The 13977-nt window shown below is 49.8% G+C and overlaps 5 protein-coding genes across 7 annotated transcripts in view; all 5 read left to right on the top strand.

Annotated features, from left to right (window-relative positions):
- The window catches only part of LOC121435270 (H-2 class I histocompatibility antigen, Q10 alpha chain-like), an 808095-nt gene extending 797278 nt beyond the window's left edge, over window positions 1-10817 (top strand). Inside the window, exon 8 of the mRNA XM_041634483.1 lies at window positions 10429-10817. Within this exon, the coding sequence (XP_041490417.1) occupies window positions 10429-10433 (5 nt within the window). The 3' untranslated portion in view covers window positions 10434-10817. The remainder of the gene's footprint in view (window positions 1-10428) is intronic.
- LOC121435275 (H-2 class I histocompatibility antigen, Q10 alpha chain-like) overlaps window positions 1-10817 on the top strand; it is a 703994-nt gene extending 693177 nt beyond the window's left edge. The window contains exon 8 of the mRNA XM_041634499.1: window positions 10429-10817. Within this exon, the coding sequence (XP_041490433.1) occupies window positions 10429-10433 (5 nt within the window). The 3' untranslated portion in view covers window positions 10434-10817. The remainder of the gene's footprint in view (window positions 1-10428) is intronic.
- LOC121435313 (H-2 class I histocompatibility antigen, Q10 alpha chain-like) overlaps window positions 1-13977 on the top strand; it is a 731224-nt gene that overhangs the window by 671704 nt on the left and 45543 nt on the right. The gene's annotated exons all lie outside the window — the stretch shown is intronic.
- LOC121435272 (H-2 class I histocompatibility antigen, Q10 alpha chain-like) overlaps window positions 1-13977 on the top strand; it is a 708503-nt gene that overhangs the window by 672028 nt on the left and 22498 nt on the right. The window lies entirely within an intron of this gene.
- LOC121435269 (H-2 class I histocompatibility antigen, L-D alpha chain-like) overlaps window positions 6251-13977 on the top strand; it is a 53889-nt gene continuing 46162 nt past the window's right edge. The window contains exons 1-8 of one of the 3 annotated variants that reach the window (XM_041634479.1): window positions 6251-6355; window positions 6561-6830; window positions 7107-7382; window positions 9358-9633; window positions 9760-9882; window positions 10062-10094; window positions 10242-10289; window positions 10429-10817. In XM_041634479.1, the coding sequence (XP_041490413.1) occupies window positions 6283-6355; window positions 6561-6830; window positions 7107-7382; window positions 9358-9633; window positions 9760-9882; window positions 10062-10094; window positions 10242-10289; window positions 10429-10433 (1104 nt within the window). In that variant the 5' untranslated portion in view covers window positions 6251-6282 and the 3' untranslated portion in view covers window positions 10434-10817. Of the gene's footprint in view, window positions 6356-6560; window positions 6831-7106; window positions 7383-9357; window positions 9634-9759; window positions 9883-10061; window positions 10095-10241; window positions 10290-10428; window positions 10818-13977 lie in introns of those variants that run through there. The other 2 variants (XM_041634480.1, XM_041634481.1) reach the window with 2 other exon arrangements.

The following is a 13977-nucleotide window of genomic DNA, read 5'->3' as shown; positions in this document are numbered from 1 at the left end:
AGGAAAAGGTTGACAACAAAACTCTTGAACCCTGCTGGTGCCCCTCATCACTCTGTGAAGGATCTGTGAAGGGTGTGTCTTCTGGACTTCCCATTGTGGAGGGTTAGGTTTTACACAGCACACTCACTCCAGCACTGCAATTTCCCTGAGCCTTAAAATCCCTTCATCAACACTGAGCCAAAGGTGTCAGGCATCTCCAATCCTTATCAGTAAGCCATCTTTGATAAATGCTTCAGACAACCATCCAAACAAACTATTGACCTTTTTTTTTTTTTTTAAATATTTATTTATTTATTATGTATACAATATTCTGTCTGTGTGTATGTCTGCAGGCCAGAAGAGGGCACCAGACCTCATTACAGATGGTTGTGAGCCACCATGTGGTTGCTGGGAATTGAACTCAGGACCTTTGGAAGAGCAGGCAATGCTCTTAACCACTGAGCCATCTCTCCAGCCCACTATTGACCTTTTTAAACTGGGAGAGCTAAATCTAGAATCTGCACTTAGAGGGCCCATATCAATAAACCCAATCTGACCCAGTTTTAATATTCCTTCCACCATTATTCCACACCTTAAAATCCATTCCCACACATATTCTACAGACTTCTGCTTGAGTGAATTAGCAAACTTATTAAGCTCTTTAGCTTTGCAGCAATCCCCTCTGGCACTATAGTCTCTATGTCCCCTCTAGCTGTCTGCTCTGCCTGCAGTCTGGTTATAGGTGTTACAATGTGGCAAAAGATGAACCTGAGAGGGCAGGGAGGGTCCAAGGAGCCCCAGGGTGGGTGAGAGACAGACACGCCATGCAGACAGAGCTATGTGGAGTTTTATTGGCGGGGTGTGGGGAGCAAGGGGAGAGAGAAGGGGAGCACAGAGCAGTCTTGTGGGGAGAGAAAGAAAGAGAGGTGCAGAGAGGCAGAGAGCTGGAGAGAGAAAGAGAGAGAGACAACTGTGGGAGAGACAAAGAGGAAGAGAAAGAAGAGAAAGGAGTCGGTGAAGTTGTGCTCTTTAAAGGGATGGGGCACAGCACATGTGCAGAGACCACACAGCAGCCCAGGGTACTGCCTGCTATGTACACAGGGTGACACATTCTGTGAGGTCCCCAAGGGGCAGGGCCAGGTGTACCTGGATGCTAACAATAGTTCTAGAGGTAACTAATGTTGGGTTCTGAGGGACATCAGGATTGTCTTGCTTAACATTTCCAGAGAAAGTCACTGCTGGTTAACAGACAATGAAGAATTGATTTGCTCAATCAAAGGTGAAAAAGCTGTTGGGTACTGGTGGCTCACGACTTTAATCCCAGCATTCAGGAGGCAGAGGCAGGTGGATCTCAGTGAGTTTGAGGTCAGCCTAGTCTAGGACAGACAGGACTGTTACACAAAGAAGCCCTGTCTCCAGGGGGTGTGGCTGAGGGTAGAGAGACTGCTTCTACAGATGAGATAAACCCGGGTTCAAAGTTCTCAGATTCAGTAGGGCCCTCCCTCACATCCTCATCCCAAATTAAGGGATCCTGTTTTAACCAATTAATGCCCTTTCTTTAACTGTTGCTTCAGAGTTCTAGAAAATTCCCTGGTTCCAGGATTGGCAGCCTCTTTTGGTTTCCATGGATCTGCTTCATCCCTGAAAGAAACAAGATGTCTTCTTCCCACTGGTGGAAAAGGATGTAATGTCCCACCTGGCTGTAAGTTTGATGAGGGCAGGACAGCCTGAGACCCGAGACCCTTGGAGTAGTGTGGACAAGAGCCTGTGGGACAGCTCAGCCAGCCATACTTCCCCCTTCAGCCTCACCCTCTGTGGGCTCAGACCTAGTCTAGCGTTTTTTCTTCAACGGGTTGAACTTTCACCCTAGACTCTGATGCTTCTCTTTCATATTAATAGTGAGAGCCTAGAAGGCCTGAAGTAAGAATGAAGATGGGGACAGGGTGATGGAAGAGAGTCACCTGTCTATGTGTTACTTTCATTGGTTAATAAAGAAACTGCCTTGTCCCTTTGATAGGACAGAAAATTAGGTAGGCAGAGTAAACAGAACAGGGTGCTGGGTAGAAGGCAATGAGGCAGGCGCCATAGCTCTCTTCTCCAAGATGGATACAGCTTAAAATCTTCCTGGTAAGCCACCATCTCGTGGTGCTACACACATTAATAGAAATGGGTTAATCAAAATATGACAGTTAGCCAAGAAGAGGCAAGATATAATGGGCCAGGCAGTGTTTAAAAGAATACAATTTGTGTGTTGTTATTTCAGGTGTAAAGCTAGCCATGAGGGAGCTGGGCGGGATGAAAAGCAGGCCTGCTGCTCCTTCTATAACAGGGGACATCACTAACTGCAGGACTCTCTGGATGTTGGGGATGTCATGGTCTGTCACAAGGGACTTTTTAGTGACTAAAATGTTTCTTCTTCAGCAGCAATTAAAAACTAACACATGGGGCTGGAGAGATGGCTCAGTGGTTAAGAGCATTGCCTGCTCTTCCAAAGGTCCTGAGTTCAATTCCCGGCAACCACATGGTGGCTCACAACCATCTGTAATGAGGTCTGGTGCCCTCTTCTGGCCTCCAGACATACACACAGATAGAATAATATTGTACACATAATAAATAAATAAATAAAAAAAAATAAAAAATAAAAACTAACACATGGTTCAAGTGCACAGATGAGCACACACAGTGTCTTCTTTAATGAGGCTGTGATCCACTGTGCACAGTAGGTCTATAGAATGAAATCTTTTGTATTTTTTATTTTATGCTGCTTTGCAAATTACCATTTCAGCACAGTCTGTTTAAGTCACCAGTCCCTGTCCTGCTCCAGCTCTGGCTCCTTTGGCTGGAGGTGTAATGTTAACTAAACAGCCCTGTGCCCTCAGTGCCTGGGACTCACACTCTAGATGTGTAGGAGAGGAAGAAGGACATGCTTGAGAATTTTGTTTAAATGTATTTTGATAATTTTGTGTTTATAAGATGTATATTTTAAGCTTATGAGTATGCAGGTGCACCAGATACTGGATCTCCGGGAACTGGAGTCACAGATGGTTGTGAAGGACCATGTGGGTGCTGGGAACTGAACCTGGATCCTCTGTGACAGCAACAGGTGCTCTGAACCTCTGAGCCACCTCTCCAGCCCCTATTGTAGCTTTTACAGAAGGAAACCACACAGCCTGGCTCACAGCAAGATGGCTGACCACAAGGAGAAACTAGATGCAAAGGAAGAGACAGTGCTAGTGCAGAGCTCTGGAGTGAGGGGTGCTGGGCACTGGTGTGGGAGAATTGTCCGTATTCTGTCAATCATGTTATAAATAAATGCTGATTGGCCAGGCAGGAAATATAGGCGAAAAAACCAGACAGGAAATAGAAATGATGTAATGAAAACAGGAGAATTCTGGGAAGGAGGAAGTTGATTCCTCACATTCCTACCCAGATCATGGAAGCAGCAGGATGTGATCTGCCCCACTGAAAAAAGTTACTGAGTCACATGGCTAACATAGATCAGAAAAATGGATTAATCAAGATGTGAGAGTTAGCCAGTGAGAGGCTAGAGCTAATGGGCCAATCAGCTTATAATTTATGGAGACCTATGTGTGATTTTCTTTGGGGCTAAACAGTTGTGGGGTACCTGGTGGGAGGACAAAAACCCCAACAACAAACAAACAGGCCCCCGCTTCATGTTACAGGGCACTGCTGGGGTGAGGCCTGAGGGAGAAGGCAGAGGACTGAACAGGAAGAGACAGAAGCAAAGGAGGAGATCCTAGTGCAGTGGGGTCCTCCTGTTTGAGGGTGTTTGTCTACAGATCACAGTGGACACATCTGCAGAACCCCGCAGGGCATCTGACATCCCACACTGAATACTGTGGGGTTTGAATGAGAATGGCCACAGGCTCAGATGTCTGGGTACTTCAGCTCCAGCTGATGGAACTGTTGGGAAAGAGCAGGTGTAGGCCCATATTTCTATATGGTGTGGCAGCCAGGCTCTGAAGCCAGAGGCCCCACCCGAGGTGGTCACATGGCCCTGCAGACAGGCTGTCCCTGCCCTAACAAAGGGTCAGGATGTTGTTGCTCCTTTCTTGTAATTTGAAGGATGCCTGATAGAGATGCTGATTCAAGCCTACGTGACGGCTAGCATACACAGCAGACAGGTAGATGTGGATGTGACAAAATGCCATTCACCTGGTTCCTAGGAGACAGAATGCTGGTGTATTTCCTGCTCAGTTAGCGTGTTGGTATAAACGCTGTCTGGAGAATAAGCGAGAAAAATTCTTCAGGACGTGAACTCATGACTTCATGAGGGACCACTGAGAATCTCCCTCCCAATAAAGCCATTTGAGTTGTGTCTTTATTCCCACGCCTCTACGCCGGTCCAGAGAGAGTTTATGTTGGGGTCTGGTTAAGAGAAATAATTTATGGTCCGGGCTAGCACCAAACCCCAACAAGCAGGAGGTGTGGCCTTGTTGAAGCAGGTGTGTCACTGGGGCTGGGTACAGAGGTTTTAAAGACTCCCACTATTCCCAGTGTCTCTGACACTTGCCTGTGGATCAAGATGTGAGCTCTCAGCTGTTCCTGCCACACCTTCCTCTGCCCTCATGGACTCAAACCCTCTGAAACTTAAGCCAAATGAAACAAGTCCTTTTATAAGTTGACAGGGTCACGTCACAGCCATAGAAAAGTAACTAAAGCCAGATGTGGTGACACAGCCTCTAATCCCAGTACTTGGGATGCACAGGCAGGTGGGTTTCTGTGAGATGAAGGACAGCCAGAGCTGTGGAGACAGACCTTGTCTTAAAAAAAACAAAAACAAAAACAAACCAAAAACCATGACAGACCTGCAGGTCAGACTCATTTCATCCTCTCCTCACCCTTCCTCTTCCTTCTCCAACAGTCAGACCCAGAAACTTCTAGAAGAAAAGTTACTTCCAGGAATAGAATAGCAAAAAGTGAGTTGGAATGCAGTGGACAGATGCTTCTCTTTAAAGCAGAGGCGCTGGCCTGCAAGCACCACACAGATCCCACAGAGACCAGGCTCCTGTGTTCACCTGCAGTGGGCAGCTCACACTGCCAAGCCTGATGCTCAGGATCTCACCTGTAAATAGAGACTTTGCCTCTTCACTCAGGATCGTGTCTTCACAGCCTGTGCTTACACTCAGACTCCTAGTGTTTCTTCCCAGATGATCATCTGTGGCTCCAGGTGCTTGTGTTTTACACGGATCTTCATTCCTTGTCCTGAGATTGTCCGTGTGGACCTGGGTCATTGTCTCAGCACAGTAGACCCCTTCTCCATGGGAAGAGACCCCTGTGGAGACCAAATACAGCAGGGCACTGACCCTGTCTACACTCCACGTTTCCCTGTGTGCACACACTTCCATGGTACAGCTGCTTTAGGGAATAAACCAGTCAGAGAGGAACTGTACCTAATTATACAGCAGAATAATGGTGACCGTGTGGTAGAAGTTACATAACCTGTGAGCATATCTCTGTCTCTCTGACCTTCACTCTTTATGAGCTGATGAGATGAGGGAGATGATTGTCACAGACATGTGGAACCCTGGATCTGATAACAGTTGGCCTCTGAGTTCCTGGACAGAGAGTGATTCTCATGACAGAGGTACACACTGGTATTTGAAGTTTCATCCGTGTTCAATAGTGTAGAGAAAAATTAGATTTATTCAATTTTTGTTTCTCTGGATTTTTTACTTGATGTTTTCGAATCGCAGCCACACACAACTGAAGTAGAAAGTGAAAGCAGAGGTGAGCAGGGCCTCCTTCCTGCAGGGAGAGTCACGTATAACACAGTGTGTCGAAAGTGCTTAATCAGAGCTGTAAAATCCCCAGTCACCTCCCGATGCAGGTGTCCACAGCAGCCCCGCACCCTCCAGGACTCCGACAGCACCGTTTCCATGAACATCCATTTTAAGTGCTGTGTGTATTTTACCTGGAAATTCATGCTCTTAGGTTTCACCCTGACGAACCTGAGGAGCAGTTGTCCTTAGGCGGCTCAGAGACACCGTGACAAAGAGCGCTCCATCCCGCAGCACAGCAGCACAGGGCTCAGGCAAAGTCTTGGTCCCCAGGAGGGTGAGGTCTGGGTGGGGAAGATCAGGGCTGGGGATTCCCCTGTCCCCAGTTTCACTTCTCCAGCTCCTAACCTGGGTCAGGTCCTTCTGCCCGGACACTGATGACAACTTGGCGGTTCTCACCCCCATTGGGTGGCGGGATCCCAGGGAACCAACCAGCGTCGCCGCGGTCACCGGTTATAAAGTTCACGCAGACCGCGGAACTCACAGTCGCTCCGGATCCGAGATGGGGGCAATGGCCCCGCGCACGCTGCTCCTGCTGCTGGCGGCCGCCCTGGCCCCGACCCAGACCCGCGCGGGTGAGTGCGGGGTCGGGAGGGAAACGGGCTCTGCGGGGAGGGCGGGGACGGCACCGGGGAAGCCGCGTCCCCGCGTGGCCCAGCCGGACCCTCCCGCCCCTTCCCCACCCGCGTCCCGAGCCCCGCGCCCTGCTCCCCTCCCGGCCCGCGCTACTGCCCGGGGTCCCGGGAGCAGGGTCGGGGTCTCACCGCGCGCCGCCCCCAGGCTCGCACTCCCTGCGGTATTTCTCCACCATCGTGTCCCGGCCCGGCCTCGGGGAGCCCCGGTACATCTCTGTCGGCTACGTGGACGGCACGCAGTTCGTGCGCTACGACAGCGACGCGGAGACTCCGAGGATGGAGTCGCGGGCGCCGTGGATCGAGAAGGAGGGGCCGGAGTATTGGGAGAGGGAGACACAGAACGCCAAGAACAGTGAGCAGGCTTTCCGAGTTGACCTGAAGATCCTGCTCGGCTACTACAACCAGAGCCAGGGAGGTGAGTGACCGCGGTCGGAGGTCACGACCCCTCCACGTCCCCACGCACGGGCCGGAGTCGCCCCGGGTCCCAGGTCCGCGGTTCGGGAGGTGAGCGGGGACCGGACCCGGTTTCCCTTTCGGTTTAGAGTCCGCGGGTGGGCGGGGCCGTGGGCCTGGGTGACGGAGGGCGTGGCCTCGGGGCAGGGCTGTTGCGCTGGCTGACCTCTGGTGGGCGGGGCCTCGGGTGACCCCGGGGCTGAACAGGTGGGCGGGGCTGACCGTGGGGTCCCCGCAGGCTCTCACACCATCCAGTGGATGTCCGGCTGTGACTTGGGGTCTGACGGGCGCCTCCTCCGCGGGTATGAACAGCACGCCTACGACGGCCGCGATTACATCGCCCTGAACGACGACCTGACGACGTGGACGGCGGCGGACACAGCGGCACAGATCACCCAGCGCAAGTGGGAGCAGGCTGGGGAGGCAGAGATCATCAGGGCCTACCTGGAGGACACGTGCGTGCAGTGGCTGCGCAGATACCTGGAGAACGGGAAGGACGCGCTGCTGCGCACAGGTGCGGGGCCGTGGGCAACTCCTCCCTCTGCCCTCGGTCTGGGCTCAGTTCTGAGGAAGAGGAAACCCTCACTGGGGTCATGCCCCTGTCTCTGAGGGCAGACAGGGTCCCTGGGTCTCCTGATCCAGCATGGCAGGGACTGCACTGACCTCCCAGGGCTCAGCCTTCTCCCTGGACAGTTCCACATCTGTCTCAGGAGGGAGGAGAGAGGATCCTGACATCACCAACAGTGGCTCCTTCAGTCTGCAGCCCCTGTCAGCCATGGCCTCTCCCAGGCCGGGTTCTCTGCCACACCCAGTGTGTGTGGACTCTGACTCCTGTCATCTGAGTGTGTCAGCCCTTACAAACCAGGATTGAAGCCTCCTTCACCTGATGGGAGACATGGACGCCCCTACCCTAGGGTGCTTCCCCAGTTTCTAGAATTTTCCATAGAATACATTCTCCCAGATTCCTGTGTGTCAGGTTTGCATCCTTCTCACACCCCAATTCTATCTCTTTCTAGAATTGTCACGTGGGAACATACGGGGAGCCCTGAATAAACACTAAATTGTGGAGGTTTTTTTCTCTTCTCTTTTTCATTTTTTAGTATGCTTTGTTTTCTTTTTTCTTTTTTTATTTTTATTTTTTAATTTATTTATTTATTAAAGATTTCTGTCTCTTCCCCGCCACTGCCTCCCATTTCCCTCCTCCTCCCCCAATTAAGTCCCCCCCCCCTCAGCCCGAAAAGCAATCAGGGTTCCCTGTCCTGTGGGAAGTCCAAGGAACCCCCACCTCCATCCAGGTCTAGTAAGTTGAGCCTCCAAACTTGAGATAGGGTTTCTCTGTAGCTTTGGAGCCTGTCCTGGAACATTCTGCCTAGAGCAGGCTGGCCTTGAACTCACACAGATCCGCCTGCCTCTGCCTCCCAAGTGTTGGGATTAAAGGCGTGCGCCACCACCGCCCAGCGCTTTGTTTTATTTTCGAAGTTGGCATTTTCCCTTTAGTGCGTTTTCCTTCCTCACTAGGATGGTATTCCTTCTCTCCCTCCCCTGTGTTATCATGTGTATCCATCTCCACAGGTGCCATGGGGACTAACACTCTGGATAATTAGACAAATTAAGTCAGTGGGGTTTTGTTGTTGCTGGAATTTTTTTTTTTTTTGAGACACAGTTTTTCTGTAGCTTTGGAGCAAGTCAGTGTTTCCTTTAAATGAGAAAGATTCCTGGGAGTTTAGTCTATTTCTGCCAGATTTAGTAGTCCCGGAGTCCCCTGCTCTCCCTCAGCCCCACCAAGTCACAGTGTTGCCCTAGTGAATTAGGAATTGAACTTCCTCTGAGACAGGGTCTTCTGCACCTCCAGGACTGGAGTGACAGGGAAGATCCACACACCCTGTGAGCACTGCTGTGTCCCAGTGAGTGCTGCACTGGGCTCCACAGCACACTTCAGGGATCCTGGGTGACAATACCTGGTATCTTGTCCCCCACAGAGGCAGGGCTTGGGGAGTCATTTTCTCTGACTGACTGTCAGAGGTTCACCCAATAGTTCTACATATTTTGGTGATGGTTGTTCACTTGGTCAGACAGTTAATGTTGGTCAGCAGGATGGCCACGTTGGTTGTGCCTCAAAGGTGGCAGAAGTTGGTGGCACCTCATGTACCTCCTTCTTATTAGTCTTTTTTTTTCTGTGAATTTAATCACATTTATAAAATAATTATTTTCCATTCCTTCATCCTTTTCCTGCATGACTTATACTACAGAACACCACATAAGGAAGACCATGTTGACCTGCTGACTCATGTGATTTCCTCTTAGGTTCTGGGTCCCCCAGGAAACTGTGCAGTTCTGTGATGAGGGGACCAGCTCTACCTGCAGGTCACTAGTGTGATGACAGAAGTGTTCAAACAGACACATAGTTCAGTGTCATCACTGATTTAAGTTTGTCTTTGCAGATTTCAGTTTATCTTGTTAATTGTGGGATTTCTTCAACCTTTACACAGATCACCCAAAGGTACTTGTGACCCATCATCCTGGACCTAAAGGTGACGTCACCCTGAGGTGCTGGGCCATGGGCTTCTACCCTGCTGACATCACCCTGACCTGGCAGAAGGAGGAGGAGGAACAGACTCAGGACATGGAGCTGGTGGAGACCAGACCTTCTGGAGATGGAACCTTCCAGAAGTGGGCATCTCTGGTGGTGCCTTCTGGGGAGGAGCACAAATACACATGCCATGTGCACCATGAGGGGCTGCCTGAGCCTCTCACCCTGAGATGGGGTAAGGAGGAAGTGGGTGCAGAGCTGGGGTCAGGGAAAGTTGGAGCCTTCTGTAGACCCTGAGCAGTGTCAGGGGTGAGAGCTGGGGTCGTGCCCCTCACCTTCCCTCCTGTCCTTCCTTCCCCAGAGCCTCCTCAGTCCACAGTCCTCTACATGGCAGTCATTGTTGTTGTGGTTCTCCTTGGAGCTGTGGTCATTGGAGCTGTGGTGGCTGTGGTGGTTGTTGTGATTAACAGGAGGAGAAGCACAGGTAAGAAAGACAGGGTCTGAGTTCTCTCTCAGCCCCTTTTAGAAGACTCTCTGCCTCATTAATGGGAAACACATCCACACCCCTCATTGCTGCTGTCTCTACCCTGGGTCTGCTGTCAGTTCTGGAAACTTCCTACGGTCGGGGACTTCCCTGGTCTCTCACAGCTTTTCTTCTCACAGGTGGAAAAGGAGGAAACTATGCTCCAGCTTCAGGTAAGAGGGGGGGCAGGATTGACCCTGAGGCCTGCGGGGTGAAGCTGATGTATTTGGGGAGCTCTGGCAATACATAATAGCTCCTCCAGCAAATTTTCTAGGGGCCAATTTTTTACCTTCCCATGAATACATATATTTTTACCCCAGGCAGGGACAGTTCCCAGAGCTCTGATGTGTCTCTCCTAGACTGTAAAGGTGAAACTCTTGGGACTGATTTGGGGAGGAACAAATTGGACATGACTGGATTTCAGAACTCCCAGAATCATGTTTAAGTGAGTGGTGGGTGGTTGGGATGTTGTCTTCACAGTGATTGTTCATGACTCTTGTTCTGTAGCGTGAAGACAGCTGCCTGGTGTGGATGGAGTGACAGACGATGTGTCCAGGTCTCTCCTGTGACATCCAGAGCCCCTCACTTCACTCTCAACAATAGTGTCTGATGTTCCCTGTGATCCTATGGGCTCAATGTGAAGAACTGGGGAGCCCAGCCCCCCCCCCCCCCCCCGCATACCAGGACCCTGTCCCTGCACTGCCCTGTTCCCTTCCACAGCCAACCTTCCTGTTCCTGCAGACAGGAGGGGAATCTCCATCCTGTCTCCTCCATGCTGTCCTGAGCTGCAACCCTGATTTCTCCAAATAAGAAAATAAGAATCTGAATGTAAACTTGATTGTCCATGTCCTTGATCTCAAAGGTTGATTGGCAGTAAAATAAAGGATTGAGATAGAGTTTATGGAGGAAATAAATGGCAGCGTGGAGAACCTCCCAGAATCTGTGTTCACTATGCTGTGTGCATCTGGTGGGGCAGGATGAGGCTGTGGGAGCTGAGTGAGAACAGGGCTGTGCCCAGGTGGAGCTCAGTGCGTTGTTGAGATTGACAAGGTCACTGGTCAACTCTGGTCCCTCCTGGCTCAGTTCTCTTGATCACTTAGAACATCATGCTGAGATCTGTGATCACAGGGACAGTGGAATGTCCAGAGCCTCGTCCTGTCCCCAGGATTATGAGCCACCAGGGCTGCTGTGACAGTCAGGGCTGCTGTTCTGCCTGTGACTCTTTCCTCTGGCTTTAGTATTGATTTTTTGTCTTTTTAGTTAGTATGGAGGACTAGGCCTGTTCCTATTCCTGTCAGTGGTGCCTGCGTCACTATCCTGTGGGGTCCCCGAGTGACAGCATTAAGAGGTGTTTTCCATCCTTGTCCCCTAAAGGCCCAACTAGGCCCCTGCACTCAGGAGACTGGGATAAGAGCATGAACTTCCTGAGCTCCTGCTTCCATTCAACCCCTCCTTTTACATTCTCTCCTCTTTCCCATCTATCAGAATCTAACCTGGGTTGTAGGATGGGCAGAGAGGAGGGATCCACAGGGTCTCATCTCAAATCTGTCCTGTGTTCTGCCCAAGGTCCCATCTCCCTCTCTGCGCCTGGGAATCCTGGTACTGCCTCCAGTGGAGACTCGAGGATTTACAGGCTGAGCCTACTTTAGATTTATGTTTATTAAAAAACATGGTCCACCTTTAATTCCAGCACTTGGGAGGCAGAGGCAAGCAGATCTCTGTGAGTTTGAGGCCAGCCTGGTCTACAAGAACTAGTTCCAGTACAGGCTCCAAAGCTACAGAGAAACCCTATCTTGAAAAAAACCAAAAAAAAAAAAATAAGATCCAGCAAAAACACTGATGACAACTTATGCTGGAGAGGTTGTGGGGGAAAGGGAACACTTCTGCATTGCTGGTGGGAATGCAAGCTGGTACAACCCCTTTGGATGTCAGTGTGGCAATTTCTCAGAAAATTAGGAAACAACCTTCCTTAAGACCCAGTAATACCACTTTTGGGTATATACCCAAAGGATGCTCAATCATGCCACAAGGGCTGTGTTCAACTATGTTCATAGTAGCTTTGTTTGTCATAGCCAGAACCTGGAAACAACCTCAATGCCCCTCGACCAAAGAATGGATAAGGGAAATGTGGTACATTTACACAATGGGGTGCTACACAGCAGAAAAAAATAACATCTTGAATTTTGCAGGCAAATGGATGGAGCTAGAAAACATTATTTTGATTGAGGTAACCCAGACCCAGAAAGACAATTATCACATGTATTCATTCATAGGTGATTTTTAAACATAAAGCAAGGAAAGCCTGCCTACAAACCACAATCCCAGAGAACTTAGAAAACAATGCCGACACTAAGAGAGACTCACATAGATATAATCTACATGGGAAGTAGAAAATATAAAAAGACAAGATCTCCTGAGTAAATTGGGAGCATGGGACCTTGTGACAAGGTTGTAGAAGAAGGGAGGGGAGAGACAGGGAGGGGAGCAGAGAAAAATGTAGAGCTCAATAAATATCAATAAAAATAAAAATTAAAAAAACATGGTCCAGGGACTGGAGTGATGACTCAGCGGTTGAGAGCACTTGCTGCCCTTGCAGTTGACCCAGGTTCAGATCCCAGCACCCACCTGATGGCTCATAACCATCCTTAACTCCTGTTCCATGACATCCAATGCCCCTCTGGACACCATGCAGATACATGGCAAACACTACTAGCAAAAAAACACTTATAGCCGGCGGTGGTGGCACACGCCTTTAATCCCAACATTTAGGAGGCAGAGGCAAGTGAATCTCTGTGAATTTAAGGCCAGCCTGGTCTACAGAGTGAGTTTCAGGACAGGTTCCAAACTACAGAGAAACCTTGTCTCTGAAAACAAACAAACAAAAAAAAGATAGAAAACACTTATAGATGTAAAATTCATAAATTAAAATAAAAGATTATGAAGAATGCCAGAGATGGAAATTCCTTCATTCCCTGCTCCAGGTTCCAGCCTCTGCAGTTTTCTCTTCTAGCTTTGTGACTTTGAGTCAGGAGCTCCAGGAGCCTTAGCAGAGATGTCTGATGACCAAGGAGGTGATAATCTTTGTCATGATGCTGCCATCTCTGTCTTGTGAGGGATGATGGGTCCCAGTGCTGACCACAGATAACATTCATACCCAATAAGTATATGAGGAATGACTCAAAGTAAATACAAAATATAAGATCATGCTGGGCAGTGGTGGCGCATGCCTTTAATCTCAGCACTCAGGAGGCAGAGGCCGGCAGATCTCGGTGAGTTCAAGACCAGCCTGGTCTACAAGAGCTAGTTCTAGGATAGGCTCCAAGAAACCCTGTCTTGAAAAACCAAAGATATGTATGATCACATGTCAAAGACAGAAGGAAGAAGAGGGGAGAATTGGGGGGGCCTTTCTGAGGGGAAAGCTCAGGTGACTGTGACCTCAGTGTGAGGGGAACTGGGGCTGCACGTGACACAACAGCACTTGGCCTGAGGTTGTGTTAGTAAAGGAAACTTCTGTGGGCTGGAGAGATGGCTCAGTGGTTAAGAGCATTGCCTGCTCTTCCAAACATCCTGAGTTCAATTCCCAGCAACCACATGTGGCTCACAACCACCTGTAATGGGATCTGGTGCCCTCTTCTGGCCTACAGGCATACACACAGACAGAATATTATATACATAATAAATAAATATTAAAAAAACGTTTTAAAATTATAAAAAAGGAAAATTCTGTAGAACTGCGAGGTGACTGTGTGAATTTTCCTGATGAGGCTCAGGAAACACAAGAAGCTACAGGTTCACGGAGCTGACACAATGTAGCGCTTCCCTCTCAGGGTTAAACCAGCTGCAGTTCCTCAGGGAGAGGAGACTGTGGAGTGGAGCTGCTGGGAGCTGTGCAGGGGGCTGCAGTGGTGCAGCTGTGTGATTGGACATGCGCACTGGGGGGGCTGTCGGTGGTTATCCCCGACTCACCCAGGCTCCTGTGAGGGACCAGTGAGCTCAGGGCTCACCGAGCTGACTGTGGATGGATGTTTTCCTTGGTCTGCTGTCACTGTCTCGTCT

The sequence above is a fragment of the Microtus oregoni genome, unplaced genomic scaffold (assembly GCF_018167655.1).
Source record: "Microtus oregoni isolate MIOR12 unplaced genomic scaffold, Mior012 000046F_ref0000063, whole genome shotgun sequence".
NCBI lineage: Eukaryota > Metazoa > Chordata > Mammalia > Rodentia > Cricetidae > Microtus > Microtus oregoni.
This window is presented reverse-complemented; position numbering and strand designations above follow the sequence as displayed.